Source organism: Talaromyces atroroseus, assembly GCF_001907595.1.
Source record: "Talaromyces atroroseus strain IBT 11181 chromosome Unknown scaffold_2, whole genome shotgun sequence".
In the NCBI taxonomy this organism is placed as follows: Eukaryota; Fungi; Ascomycota; class Eurotiomycetes; order Eurotiales; family Trichocomaceae; genus Talaromyces; species Talaromyces atroroseus.
This window is the reverse complement of record NW_017971434.1, coordinates 1,546,605-1,560,652: the sequence shown is the minus strand read 5'-3', so window position 1 is coordinate 1,560,652 and position 14,048 is coordinate 1,546,605. Positions and strand designations below refer to the sequence as shown.

The 14,048-nt window shown below is 28.3% G+C and overlaps 1 protein-coding gene across 1 annotated transcript, besides 3 other annotated features; it reads left to right on the top strand.

The window, feature by feature from the left end:
* Positions 1-93: part of a repeat region (Identified by RepeatMasker using a combination of RepBase library and repeat library created with RepeatScout) that runs on past the window's edge.
* Positions 94-6,797: 6,704 nt separating this feature from the next.
* Positions 6,798-8,121: a repeat region (Identified by RepeatMasker using a combination of RepBase library and repeat library created with RepeatScout).
* Positions 8,024-8,349: a repeat region (Identified by RepeatMasker using a combination of RepBase library and repeat library created with RepeatScout).
* A 411-nt stretch (positions 8,350-8,760) lies between these two features.
* UA08_02671 (hypothetical protein) lies at positions 8,761-13,483 on the top strand (the record flags this gene model as incomplete). The annotated part of the gene is made up of 9 exons (XM_020264739.1): positions 8,761-8,868; positions 9,095-9,317; positions 9,377-10,110; positions 10,180-10,342; positions 10,405-10,779; positions 10,851-10,974; positions 11,036-11,107; positions 11,637-11,681; positions 11,773-13,483. 9 exons carry the CDS (start codon positions 8,761-8,763, stop codon positions 13,481-13,483), a joined length of 3,555 nt encoding a protein of 1,184 aa, XP_020122558.1.
* Between the last annotated feature and the right edge of the window lie 565 nt (positions 13,484-14,048).

The following is a 14,048-nucleotide window of genomic DNA, read 5'->3' as shown; positions in this document are numbered from 1 at the left end:
TTATTATTATTATTATTATTATTATTATTATTATTATTATTATTATTATTATTATTATTATTATTATTATTATTATTATTATTATTATTATTATTCCATTTTAGAGACCGTTTTTTAGTCATAGACTATGCACAGTCTGCTCTAGCCCGGTTAGGCAAGAGATTAACTATATATAGTAAAATACATGTAAATAGAGAATATTAATATAGTAGTTTAATAAAAGGCCCCCCTCTAAGGTTAGTTAAAAATAGGGAATAAAAATAGTGAGAGTATAATTTAGGTATAATATAATAAGAAATATAAATAATAAGTGAATAGATAGAATATTTATATATATATATATATATTATTCTTCTTCTCTTAATAGCCACTTTCTAGTTAAAATTTTTATTTCTTTTAAATATTTTATTAAAAATAAAATCCTATTTTTAGAATATAAAAAAAATAAATTCCTTTTTTCTTTAAGTAGATTTTCAATAATTTTTTTTTCTAAATATATTATATTCAGAGCATTCTAATATTAAATGATATAAAATTTATTTATAAGAATAATATTTATTATATATATTATTCTTATAATTATTGTTAAATCTTTTTAAATAAAATAAAAGTACCTATGTCTTATTTTTAATTATAATATTAATAACTATAATAATTTATTAATTTTTAATGGATTAGCTTTCTATTTAAAATTAATATTATTATATTTTTTATATAAAGATTTTTCCTTTTTTAATTTTTATTAATTTAATTACTATTCTAATAAAGCTTTTTCTTTTAATTTCCTTTTAATAAAATTAATTAAAATATTATTAGAAATTAAGTCTATATATTTAGCTACATATTTTACTACTTTATCAGCTTTTTTATTTCTAAAAATATTTATATATCCTAGAGACTATTAAATATTAATATTAATATTATATATTCTAATTTTTTAACAATTTTATATATTTCTTCATATATAAAATAATTTTTAATTATTAGATTAGATTTTAATCCTTTTAATACTACCTAGCTATCAAAAAATATCTATATTTCTAAAATAAATGGATTAATATTTTCTTTAGCTATTTTTAATACTTTTAGAATTCTAAAAAATTTAGAATCAAATATTTCTTAATTTAGCCTAATATTATAAGTATAGGAATTTTTAGTATTTAAATAATAAATACCAGTTCCATTTCTATCTAGTATTTTTGATCTATCTAAATATAGAATTATATAGGTATTTAATATATTTTAATTAGTTTATTTTTTTATTATATTATTATAATTTTTAGCTTCTATTTCTTTAGGTTTATTTAAAATAATAATAAATATTAATTTATTAATATCCTTATTCTTATATATATAATTTGATTTCTTATATATATACTGATCATAAAATAAGAATAAAGAGGTTAAAAAATTAATTTAATATTTATATTTTCTCTTTCTCTTTTTTCTTAATTCAAAATCTGGATTTAGATTATTATTATTATTATTATTAATAATATTTCTTAGTTTTTTTAGTGTTTATTTATTATTTTAATTATAATAACATTTTAAATCTAGCTTTTTCTTTTTTGTTAGAATTTAAAATAAAATTAATAAATATTCTTTACTTAATAATATAACTTTCTTTAAATTATAATATTTTTAAAATATAAGATCTGTATATTTTATTAAATCTTATTTCTAATAATAATAAAACAGCTTCTAATTCTATAATTTTATATAGAGATATTTTAAAAATATCTAATATTTTTTTTAAAGCTTAATTTTACAATTTTTAAAATTTATATAAATAATTAGGTTAATTTTTTTATTAAATAAAGACTTTATAATTAGTAATAGAAGTAATATAAATAATATATAATTATTTCATTACTTAAAATAATAATCCTCTTTTTATATTAGATAATCTTTCTATTTAATAAAATACTCTAATAGCTTTTATAATTTATTTATTAATATAATTTTTAAAAATTAATTTAAAATTAATAATAATCTCTAACCATTTTATATTATTTTTTAGAGTAATTTTTAGTCTATTAAATTTAAGCTAATACTTTTAATTTTCTAGATTTATTAACTTTTTTAATAGGAAATAAATTAATTCTATTTTATTCTTATTAAATAATATATTATTTAATTCTTTTTTTTTTATTAAAAAAGTAGCAATTTTTTCTAATATTCTATAATTATCCTCTATTTTTTTAGAGCTAATTTTTATACTAATATTATTAATATAACTTAGAAATCTAGCTTTATTTAGATATATTTTTAATTCTCTATCTTCTATATCCTCTATTATTATATTTTTAAATATAAATAAAATAGATATATAAAGTAGAAATAAAATAGAAAAAAATAGGGATCTTTATAAAGTCCCCACCTCAATTAAAGTGCTTTGGCTTATATTATTATTAAAATTTAATTAGATTTCTCTATTAAATAGAAAGAAAATAATCTAATTAATTAAGCATCTAAAAAAGCCCATTTTTATACATATTTTTATTAATTAATTTCTTAAAATATAATTAAAGGCCCTCTTTATATCTATAAATAAAATTAAGATAATATTTTTATTTTCTTTTTTAATTTGTATATTATTTATTAATGATAAAACTATATTAATTGCTAATTTATTTATTCTATTACTAATTTGATTAAAATATAATAAATTAGAATTAGAATTTTCTATAATAAAGACTAATCTTTTTACTTAAATTCTTTCAGAAATTTTTCCTAGGTAGTTTAATAAGAAAATTATTTTATATAATTTTAATAATAAATAATCTCTATTAGACTTTTTTAATATAATTTCTATAGCCTTTTTCCAATATACTAGATAATATCTATATTTTAATAAAGCTTTAAATATAATATTAAATCTATTTTTAATATTCTTATACGCTTTTTAAAAAATAATAAAGGATAATTTATCTGGTCTAGAGGTTTTATTTTTGGAAAATTAAAAAATAGCATTATAAATTTTAAAATCCTTTATTTCTAGCTATTTATATTTTTCTTTATAAGAATTTAATATATCTAGACTTATTTCTTTAGAAATAAGTGATTTTTAAAATAATACTTTATAAAAAGTTTTATATTTTTATAAAAATGAATATACAGCTTATTTTATATTATTTTATTTATAATATAAAGTAGATAGCCTAGTTAAAAATCTCTTTTTTTATATATGAAAAAGGCTTTAAAAACCTCTTTACCCTCTGCATTTTTGAGGAATTTATTCTAAAGCTATAATTTTGCATTTTTAACTTCTTAAAAATATATATTTCTAATCTTTAAAAATAAACTATATAATAATTTATTTTCTATATTATTTTTTTATTTTTTTCTAGCTTTCCCAAAGGCTTTTCTTAATTTTAATAAATTTTTATTCTACTAGGCTTTAGATTTAAAATATATCACTTTTTTTAGAATGCTTATATCAGCAGCTTTTATTATAATTCTTTAAAGAAATAGAGCTTTATTTTTTAGAATATTTTCTAATAAATATTCTGAATTTAAGGGTTCTTTTTCCTTATTAAATCTAGTTATTTTCTCAGAAAATAGTTTCTAATTAGCTTTTTCAAAATTATATAGTAAATCAATAATAGGATTTAATATCATGTTTTTTATATTTTTATATAAATATAGTAAAATTTTATGATCTAAATTTAAGATAATTTCTTAATTTATTTCTTAAAAAAATAAATTTATATTATTATTCATATTATTTAAATAAAATACTAAATTAATAACTAATTTATTTGTTAAACCTTTTCTGTAAAAAGTAAGTAAATTAAGTTTATTTAATAATTTAAAATTATAATTCTAAAGCCAATTAACTAGATTTTCAGTCTTAATTTAATTATTAATATTTTTATTCTATTAGAAATAATAAGTATTAAAGTCCCCTATAATAATATACTTTTTTCTAGGTTTTATATTTAATAATTCTCTTTTAACTATATATTGTGAATTTATAGAATCTAATTCTTTTTTATCATAAATATTAATTAATTAGATTTTATTATTATTTCCAATTATAATATTTATGATTAATAAATCATTAGATATGTATATAAGTTCAATATTAAATTTTAATTTTTTTATTTAAAAAATAGCTACTTTAGGCCTAGGGCAATATTCTAGTAAAATAGTATTAAATGCTGAATAGAAAATAATATTTAAATTAAAAATAAATAGTTTTTGAAATAGAATAAAATTAATATTTTGTTCTAATCCAATTTCTAAGTGTATAATTATATAATCTGCCTTTCTAGCTATATTATTTTATAAGAAATTTAAATTTATTATTCTTTTATTTTTATATAATTTATTTTTGTGGATTTACTATGATTTTTAAGATTAACTTTTTCTTATTTAATACATTTTTTATTATTTGTTTTATATGATAATCCATAATTTATATATAATATTAATAAATAAATATATTATTCTTTAGTATAACAAATAATATAAAAATAACCTTTAGTATTATATTTTTAGGCATAAATTATATATTTTTAATTATTTTTATATCTGAATTTAGAATGGCTAAAGCCTTAGCATTTTTTACATTAAATAAATCTAGGAATATATTTTTTAACCTTATATAATTTACTAGCAATAAATATTTTTTTATTTTATTATTAATTCTATAATTTCTTAATTTAATAAATGGATAATAATAGAAGAATGATTTTTTTATAATCTAGTTTCTTTCTGAGAAAGCCAGTTTAGATTTCTAGCTAGCTTTATATTAAGATTAAAATCTTTTATTTCTTTTTTTAAAGATTTAGATTTTTTTTATATTTAAATAATTTGGTTAGAGCTTTATAGATTATTAATTTAATCTATTCTTGGTCAAATTGGTAATTAATAAATAGAATTAGTAATTTTTAAATATTTATATATTTAATTAGAAATTTAGCTGAGAAATTTTTTATAATAGTAAGAATAATTAATTAATTTAACTAGGATTTTATTATAAAAGCAATAACTGGTTTTTTTAGATTATTATTTATAAATAACTTATTTATTTTATTTCTTAAAGAAAATGGGGATAGATTATTTATAAAGTCTTTAGAGACTTATAAGATTAATCTTTTTTTTTTATATTTTTTTTTAATAATATTTTTCTTTTTTATTACTTCTTTTTTTCCTATAGAATTATTTTGTTGTTTTTTAATAATAATATTATTATTATTCTTATTAATAATACTATTATTATTTTAGTTTGTATAAATAGATTCTTTTAATATTTTTATTTCTAATTTAAAAATAGTTACTTTAAGGCTAGGTAGAATAATTTAAATCTTTTTAGAGACTACTTTTATATATATAGATTTTTCTTCTAAATTTATTAAGGCATTTAATTTATTTTTAGATAATTCAAGAATTTTTATTTTAATTTTTTAAATAACTACTTAATTAGGGCTTAAAATAGTTAGATTTTTTATTTTTTAAATTAAAAAATCTAAATAATTTATTCCCTCTAGTAAATCAGCTTGAATAGAATTATTATTTTTTATTTCTAGTATTTTAGAAATAAGATTTTTTATTTGATTAATTTTTTAAATTTTTTCTTGTTTTTTACTTTTTTGAATAGCTTTTAATTAGAGAAAATTCTCTATTTTTGAATATAGATTGAGATTTGAATCTATAGAATCTATAGGGGAAGTGATTTCTTGATTCTAGGGCTCACTATTTATTTTTATTAATTTATATATATATATAATAATATATATAAAATAATAATATTTAATAATTTAAAAGCCTCCTCTTTCTAATATAAGATGGGAATCGTGGGCTAAAAGAAGAAATGAGAGGGGAAAGAAATAAATAAGATATTTATTCTTTTTATAAGAAATAAATAAATAGTAATTTTTAAAGAGAATTATTAAACTACTAAGTAATTTTTATATAGAGTTCTTAAAACCTCTCTTTTATATAAATAAATAAATATATATATATATATATTTATATTTATATAAAAGGATAAAATGAAAATAAAGAAATAAGAAAACTTGCAGATAGTCTAGATTCTTATTTTATATATTATTAAAAATAAGGAAAAATTTTGCTCTTTTAATTATTTATAAAGTCTTATAAATAATTCTATTAGAAATAGGCCCCATTTAAATCTAGATTATAATTCTAGAATATTTAGACTCTCTATTATTATATTACTTTCTAATAATATAATAATAGGCCAGAATATCTGCTAGTAGGACCTTTTTTTATTAGAAAAAAAAGTTATAAAGTAAATAGTATATAGAAATTTCTATTTATTACCTACTAGGTAATAAATAAACCCTAATAAGTTAATTGCTTAAAATATTAGTCTATAAGAACTTTTCTAGCAGCTAAGATATAGAATGTTCCTCCAAAAAATCAATATAAATAATATAGGATTAAATATGGTTTCAAATAGTTCAATTTTATTAGAAATTAGTAGAGAATTAGCTAAGAAATAGATGTTTTTATTATATAGATCTATATCAACATAAGGCACAGAAGGGTCACATAATTCAGATTACATATACAATATATGGCTATAATTTGTGGCTAAGCCCTATAGCTAGCCAGAGATACAAGGCTTAAGTGCCCGCAGAAGTGAGAGAACACAAGAAAATTTTTTAATAATAGAGGGGTGTTTTCCAATAGAAATTACGGCACGATTTTAAGGAGAAATAGGTTGCGCAACGAAAATTGTATTAAGCTCAATAAGAGCTTTAAACTGATGCGGAATTTAGGATGGGTCACCACCCTCGCGGGTGGAATAGTTCGAGACAGAGGTTGATAAAAAATAAAACAGTAGAATATAAAATTAAAAGAATACTATAATATAAATTAAAAAAAAATATATATCTACTATCTTATAAGATAGAAAGGATATAGATCTAAAAAAATATATAAAAATTTATTAAGCACTTAAATTACCTTAAGAAGATTTAGGAATAAAGATAGAAATATAATTAAGAAAAACAGAAAGATTAAATTTAGTATTAAGAATAAGATTATTATTTTATAAAATAAATATAATAGTAAAAAGCTTTTCAGTCTCTTATTATTCTTTTACTTATTTTATTTTTATCTCTTCTTCTATCTTTTTTAATCTCTCTAACTCTTTAATATTCTTAATATTTATTTAGATAAACTAACCAGTATAGTTTTATAATAATTTTTTTTATTTTTATAAATAGCTAAGTTTAATTATAAAATCTATAACTTTTTTATAAGCTTTTTCTTTATTAGTCTTAATTTTATTCTAAGCTTTAGCAAGCTACTTTTAGACTAGATTAGAAACAAATATTTTAATATAGTAATAATTATTTACTTAAATACACTTATTATAATATTTTAAAAATTTTATTTTAATATAAGTCTTTCCTAAATTACTATATTAATTATATAGAAAGTAGCAAATAATCCTAAATTACTTAACATATAAAAGAAAAGAGTTTTTTAAAATATATTTCTTTAAAGATATAATTAGTATAAAATTATAAAATTATATATTATAGAAAATTAGAAGTTAGAATTAGTTTCCTACACATTTAGAGAATATAAGCTATTTATTAAGCTATTAAGATGCTAGTCTTTAAAGAAAAAGATTATTAGAAAATTAGAATATTATAGCCAATAAATAAGAAAAACTAATATATAATAGAATAAAGAATTATTTATAACTATTAGAATTAAGATATTATAGAAATTAGAGCAAAGGCTATAATAGCTATAATAATTATTATATAGAAATTATAGGATTCTCTATAATAGTTATAATAGAAGAAAGTTATATAAGAATACTTATTTACTTTATATTTAGTTTTCTTCTATTATCTTAAATTAATTAAGATAACTTAAGTATATAATCTTCTATTAATTAGAATATTCTATCTTTCTTTAAGACTTTATTTGTCTCTACAACTTTTGTATACCAGAAACCTATTAACTTCGCCCGTTAATAGCTATCCTAGCTATACTCGACGGTAATCAAACCGAAGTTTCCGACATTATAATCTTAAATATTACAATAGATATAATATATAATTAAATATTTAACAAATTCATACTAAACTATCTAATTATAATAAAGATTTAAACATATATCTTATATATTGTGACGGGGGTTGCAAGAACGTAGCTAGGATTCGGCTTCGGCCTAGGGATAGATTCGAATATAGAATGTATATATATACACGTATGCTCAGTAGCTAATCGCTGCTTCACGAAGGCCTGAGGCCGCCCGCGGTTATAAGGCGGTGCGTGCCAAGCCGCTAGTCCAATTAGCGGCGGGAAGCCGTGCAAGGTCACGTGCTCGCCGTACTTCGAAGCTATTCCCAACTCCGAGTGAACGTGATAACGATTGACGATATTGTTGACGTTGACAAGAGTCTCTGGGGTGATTCTGCAGGGCGAAGGCTACGCGACGCATAAAAGGCCCGCTTCGACTACTCAAGGCTACTCTGCAAGCATATATGTGGCCGTTTGTTACTGCGATTGCACCCCGTCTGTGCCTTTCTGTCTTTACATTCTGCCAACCATTTCTGATCAACTCAACTGAGACTTACATGTCAAATACAGCTACAAGTCCGGAGCCGAAAATATATGGACAAGTACTGGTGGGGGCTTACGCGCTCGTCTATATGGGCCGAACCGCACGTCTGTTGATTTTGAATTCCAATTGTTTCCAGTTCTGACATTTTAGAACAGATTTCCACCGCTGTATACTGGCGCCAAATATATAGTCTTGCTAGTATGACTCGAGCCGGTTTAGTTTCGATGATTTATCACCAAACCAGTATCCTGAAGTCCGGTAGCATAAAAGACCAAGAGGCCATTACACTCCAGGGAACTGATGTTGAGGTAATTGTAGAGAGCATTAAGTCTCTTCATGAGGCATGGGCTTCTCTCCTAGAGGTGGGAATTGCTCTTTGGCTGTTGGAGCGTCAGCTCTTCGCAGCCTGTGTCGTTCCTGCCCTTATTTGCATAGGTGAGACGTCCTACAAATTATTTCTGGTGATGCCAATCTTTAATTATCTTATGTCGTCAAATCCATTAACTGATCAAATCTGCCTAGTGTGCTTCATAGCAACCATTCCAGTTTCGACCCGGTCGGCAAATGCTTTCTGAAGCATGGGTGGAACGGGTTGAGAAGCGTATTTCAATCACCTCTACCATCCTTGGCGATCTGAAAGCAATAAAGATGCTAGGTCTGGAGCAAGTTCTCACTTCACTTATAACCGGGCTTCGACAGATAGAATTGAACACCTCTGCTCGCTTTCAAAAGTTGATCTTTGCACAGGTCGTCATCTGTAAGGGTAGATATATTCTAATATTACGAGCTGAGTAACTAATATTCTTTTATATTCAGCCAATGTTCCTCTCAACTTCGCGCCATTCGCAACCTTCGTTGTTTATGCAATCATAGCAGTTGTCAGAAAGGATGAAACACTTCTGGCTTCAAGAGCTTTCACCGCTCTATCATTAATGTCTATTTTTACAGGCCCCCTACTCGTGTTTCTTCAGTCTGGTCCCACCTTAATGCAATCACTGGGTTGCTTTACAAGAATTGAGGTGTATTGTTCGAAATCACCCGCGACATCCAGTGGTTCTTTGAGCACAGTTACCTTGCCCCTTCCTCAACCGGGAGATATGGAGTTGGACCCTTTCTCTGCACCTAAAAAGTCCAATGCTGCCCTTGTGTCATTCAAGAATGCAGATATTGCATGGTCTTCTGATACAGACATTGTATTGCACAGACTCAATCTTGATATATTCGAGTCTATCACCATGATCACCGGACCTGTTGGCTCCGGAAAGTCAACCCTTCTTGAGAGCGTTCTTGGGGAAGCCAACTTGCGCAATGGTAAAGTTACCACAGGGCCTTTCTTGAGATGCGTGGCATATTGCTCTCAGAAGCCATGGATTATCAACAATACAATTCGGTCTAATATTATTGGTGGTTCGGAGTTCAATCCGGAATGGTACAAGTACACAATATGGGCCTGTGCTCTTGAAGAGGATTTGAAAACCATACCTTTAGGGGATATGTGTAAATCTGAAAGTAATGGTGTATCTTTGAGTGGCGGACAGAAACAAAGAGTTGTAGGTTTCCACAGGAGATCAAAAATTCGCAACGTTATTGCGTAACCTTGCTAATGATTGACTGTCTAGGCTCTTGCGCGCGCTATATATTCGAAACTACCAGTACTGATTCTCGATGACGCATTCAGTGGACTGGACCTGAACACAGTTGCACTCCTATCCGATCGTCTCTTCGCCAAAGACGGCTTTCTTCGCAGAAATGGGATATCAGTAATTCTGGTCACACATACTCGTAAGCAGTCCTGTAGATTGTGATGTGTACTAGGTTCTAATGATGTCTACTATAATTCGCAGAACAGCTCCTTCCACTGGCCGACAGAGTCATTGCTCTAAATGAGGGCGTTGTTATCAGTGACGGTCCCTTCAACGAAGCCCTTGCTAAATCCACCGGAACAAGCATAAAACATAGCATAAAACATAGCATAGAAATCGATACGCACTCTACATCATCAAGCACGGACGATATGAAAAGCGAAGCAAATAGTACCGAACAACTGTCGACAGTCGTGTACAGAAAGAGTAAAAGCGAGGAAATAGGCGAACAAGACGTATCACGACGTGACGGAACTTGGAGGGTCTATGAGTATTATATCAAAACCCCGGGATATAAAACTGCAGCGTTTTTTGTTTTCGCAGTTCTGATAGCCGGTTTCTTCAGCAACTTTGCAAGTGAGTCATCTCTATACACCATATGAAACTAATCAATCCAGCATACGGTTATAGCTCATTTTTACGTCTAGTTTTATGGCTTGAATGGTGGTCCAATGCAAATGCAAAGCAGCCGAATGGAAGGCTAGGCTTTTATCTCGGAGTATATGCAGTCATATTTGCCCTCAACCTTACAGGCCTCGCAGTCGCATGTTGGTGAGTAGTACTTGATGCCCACTATCCAATTCATATATGCTTACGAATTGATACAAATTAGGTTATTCTTCATCAATATAATCAACAAAACCGCGCTCGGAATGCATTCTGATCTTCTAAAGGCAACTCTCAGGTGGGTAAAAGTCCAACATATAAAGTGTTTAACACAGACTCGCAGACTAAATTATATTCTTCGTTCCAAGTGCACCTTTTACACATCTTTATAAAACAGACACAGGAAGTCTTACGAATCGGTATTCTATCTAAACCTTTCTGATGCAGAACTGCTACTGAATTGTTTCGTTAGGTTCAGCCAGGATATGAACTTAATTAGATGAATGGCTAAAATTTAATCTACAAAAGGGTTCTCACTATCTCTGTTTAACTTGATCATCTTATGTATCGTGGGGTCCCTTTTGTCACCTCATTGAGAAGTGTATTCCTCAGAAAATTGACTGCCTTAGCATCCGCTCTCCGGCTGATAGGATGAGAAGCCGATTCGAGTTGGTCCAGTATATACGAGTTCAAGAAAAGCCTGATAGGTGGTTTAAAATGCTATACCGTGCACTCTTTGAGTGCAATCCTTGTTTCTGTATTTGCCACTTGAATAAAGAGAAGAGCACCACTGAGTAGACTGTGGATGTTAAGTCTATTGAAATCAGGTCTTGGTCTTACAACTATAAGGCCTTCTCCCTGCTTGAGCAGTTGTGAGTTGGTTGGTTAGATAGGGGTTAGTTAACTAGCGGATCGCCGGATATATGCTTACGTGTTCACCTAAAGCGGCTACATACACTACAGTTTCCCTAACTTACGCTGCGGTCTCAGAGACACCGGATTAATACACGTCAGTAACCCAATATCAGCAGCTAAAAAGTATCCTCAAATGTTGCTGTTACCGCAGTCCAGGGAATCTCGTCACTTGCCCGCCCTCCCGGTTTTCTTTCTATGTCCCCTTGACGATAGCAAAATAAGCGAGATCTGCAAGCGAATATGCTCGGAGGACGAAACATGGACAGATCGACCGGACGGCGAAGTAAAGCCTGTAGTACCAGTGCCCTGGATACACAACCAGATCCCGCCGTTGTCCGCCATTTTCGACATTGGGGGGACGATTTTTATTGACGAGCAATCAGCGAATGAAGGCACCGCGATTGTGGCAAAGAGCCCTTCGAAAGTAGCTCGTGTACCGCTAAATCGTGTAAACTTGGTGACGCAAGCCCTGCAGGGGCGATCGAGGCCCTTTGACAAGCTAGTGACAGAGATCATCAGCGTCGAAGAGCAACAGGGCGACATCACCGAAGCAAAGAAATTAGAAAGCACTGAGCAATCATACACGTTGCCCGATCATCTGCCAAAGGATATAAAGTTGGATCAGTCGACTCTGACATTGATCTCTCTTGTTCATCTGTCCGAGGATGACATAACCGGCATCAAAACTAGCATTGGAACATCGACGGGTCTGTCTGGTATCGTCATTTATAATTGGCCGGAAAGTGAGAGTCCATGTTCACGAGCAGACATGTATCGCTTATTCTCCCAGCTCAAGCCGAACATACACCCAGACTGTGACGAGACGTTTGTGCTTTTTATTGACCAAAACCCGGCTGAACTAGAATGCTATCACATTCTCCGCGCCCACAAGTGGACTCGCGAAAGAAACCAGAGCGGTGAATATGAGGACTTTGACACCAATGTTATCAACATCCGCGCGTTGAAGGATGTCCAGCATGCCGTCAATTTCTGGCACATGATGTGGAATCCCTTTGAAAATGGTGGGAAGGGCATACGTCAGAGCGATTCAAGAGTTAACAGTGCATTATTTAACATTGGCTCGAATAGCTTGTATGGGGGTTACTCGGAAATGGTAGCAAACCCTGACAAGCTTGTCATTACTGCAGATATCGCCATATTTGTTTTAGCACCCATGACGGAAACCGACCTCCGGATAATTCGCTCGTATATTATGAAAGACGTTGAGGATGAGTTCTGTATATATGATGTCTCGAAGAAACTCAAGTCCCCAAATATGGAAGGGCTTATTGGACTCTTCAGCACAGAAGAATTTGTGACCAACGACCAACACCTACCTAGCTTCTTTATTGCAGTCGACACACAAACTCTAGACATTGCTCGATCGGTAATGAGCCAGGCGCATTCAACCAAAGTGAGAAGAGTCGACGACTCAGAGGCTTTGGTGGTAGCATCTAACCGAGAAATATCTCTTGGCTTCATGGACGATATGGACAATGTCTATGCAGAAGTCAACCTCGGCTATGCTTATGCTAGGCAGTCTCCTGAGGATGCCTTCTCGACATGTGTCAATTTATCAGTGGCGAATATGGACTTCTTCGAATGCGCAAATATAGAGCACTGGGTGACCTGGAGTTGCTGTGATAAATGGCTGGAGAACAATCCAGTCATTGATGAAATAGAAGAATTCGGGCCTTATATTCCATGGTCCTTGGTATATTACCCTGGTGAAGATGATGCGAGGAGATTACAATTGTGAAGCCACACGTATCACCCAGCATAGTATTGTCCAAGCGTACTTACCTACTAGGCCAAATCTAATCTTAAAATGAAGCGTTCCATGGCATGCTAAGTGCATATGGTTTTTCACGCGATTGTTTAAAGGACCAGCAAGGTATTCCTCTTCGCAGCAGCGCAGACATCAATTAAGTGAGCATTAGATTCAGCAGAGGCAAAGCTGCAAGTCGAAGAAAGTTGGCTTCCGTCTAATATCGAACCTGTGGACGATGCCCAGTATATTCGCCTAGGTATCGTATTCATTCTCCTCAGCTATGGCTCTCTCATGTTTGCCTAACTGTTCGCAGCGAAAATCGCGTTCTGATGAAGGAGGTCATCAACTATGTGTTATGCAAGCCCTGAATATCACAATCGGCAACTTTGATCGGAATTAGTATTATGACAACTGATGGCCTAATAGAGGTCCGAAGTAGGGCTATGCAAAGGTCAAATGGTCCAAGAAGCTCCAGACATTCGGATCATACATTGACCTTACGTTTGCTAGGCGAGATTGAAGACCAATGACTATATGATGCTGGACGGATATC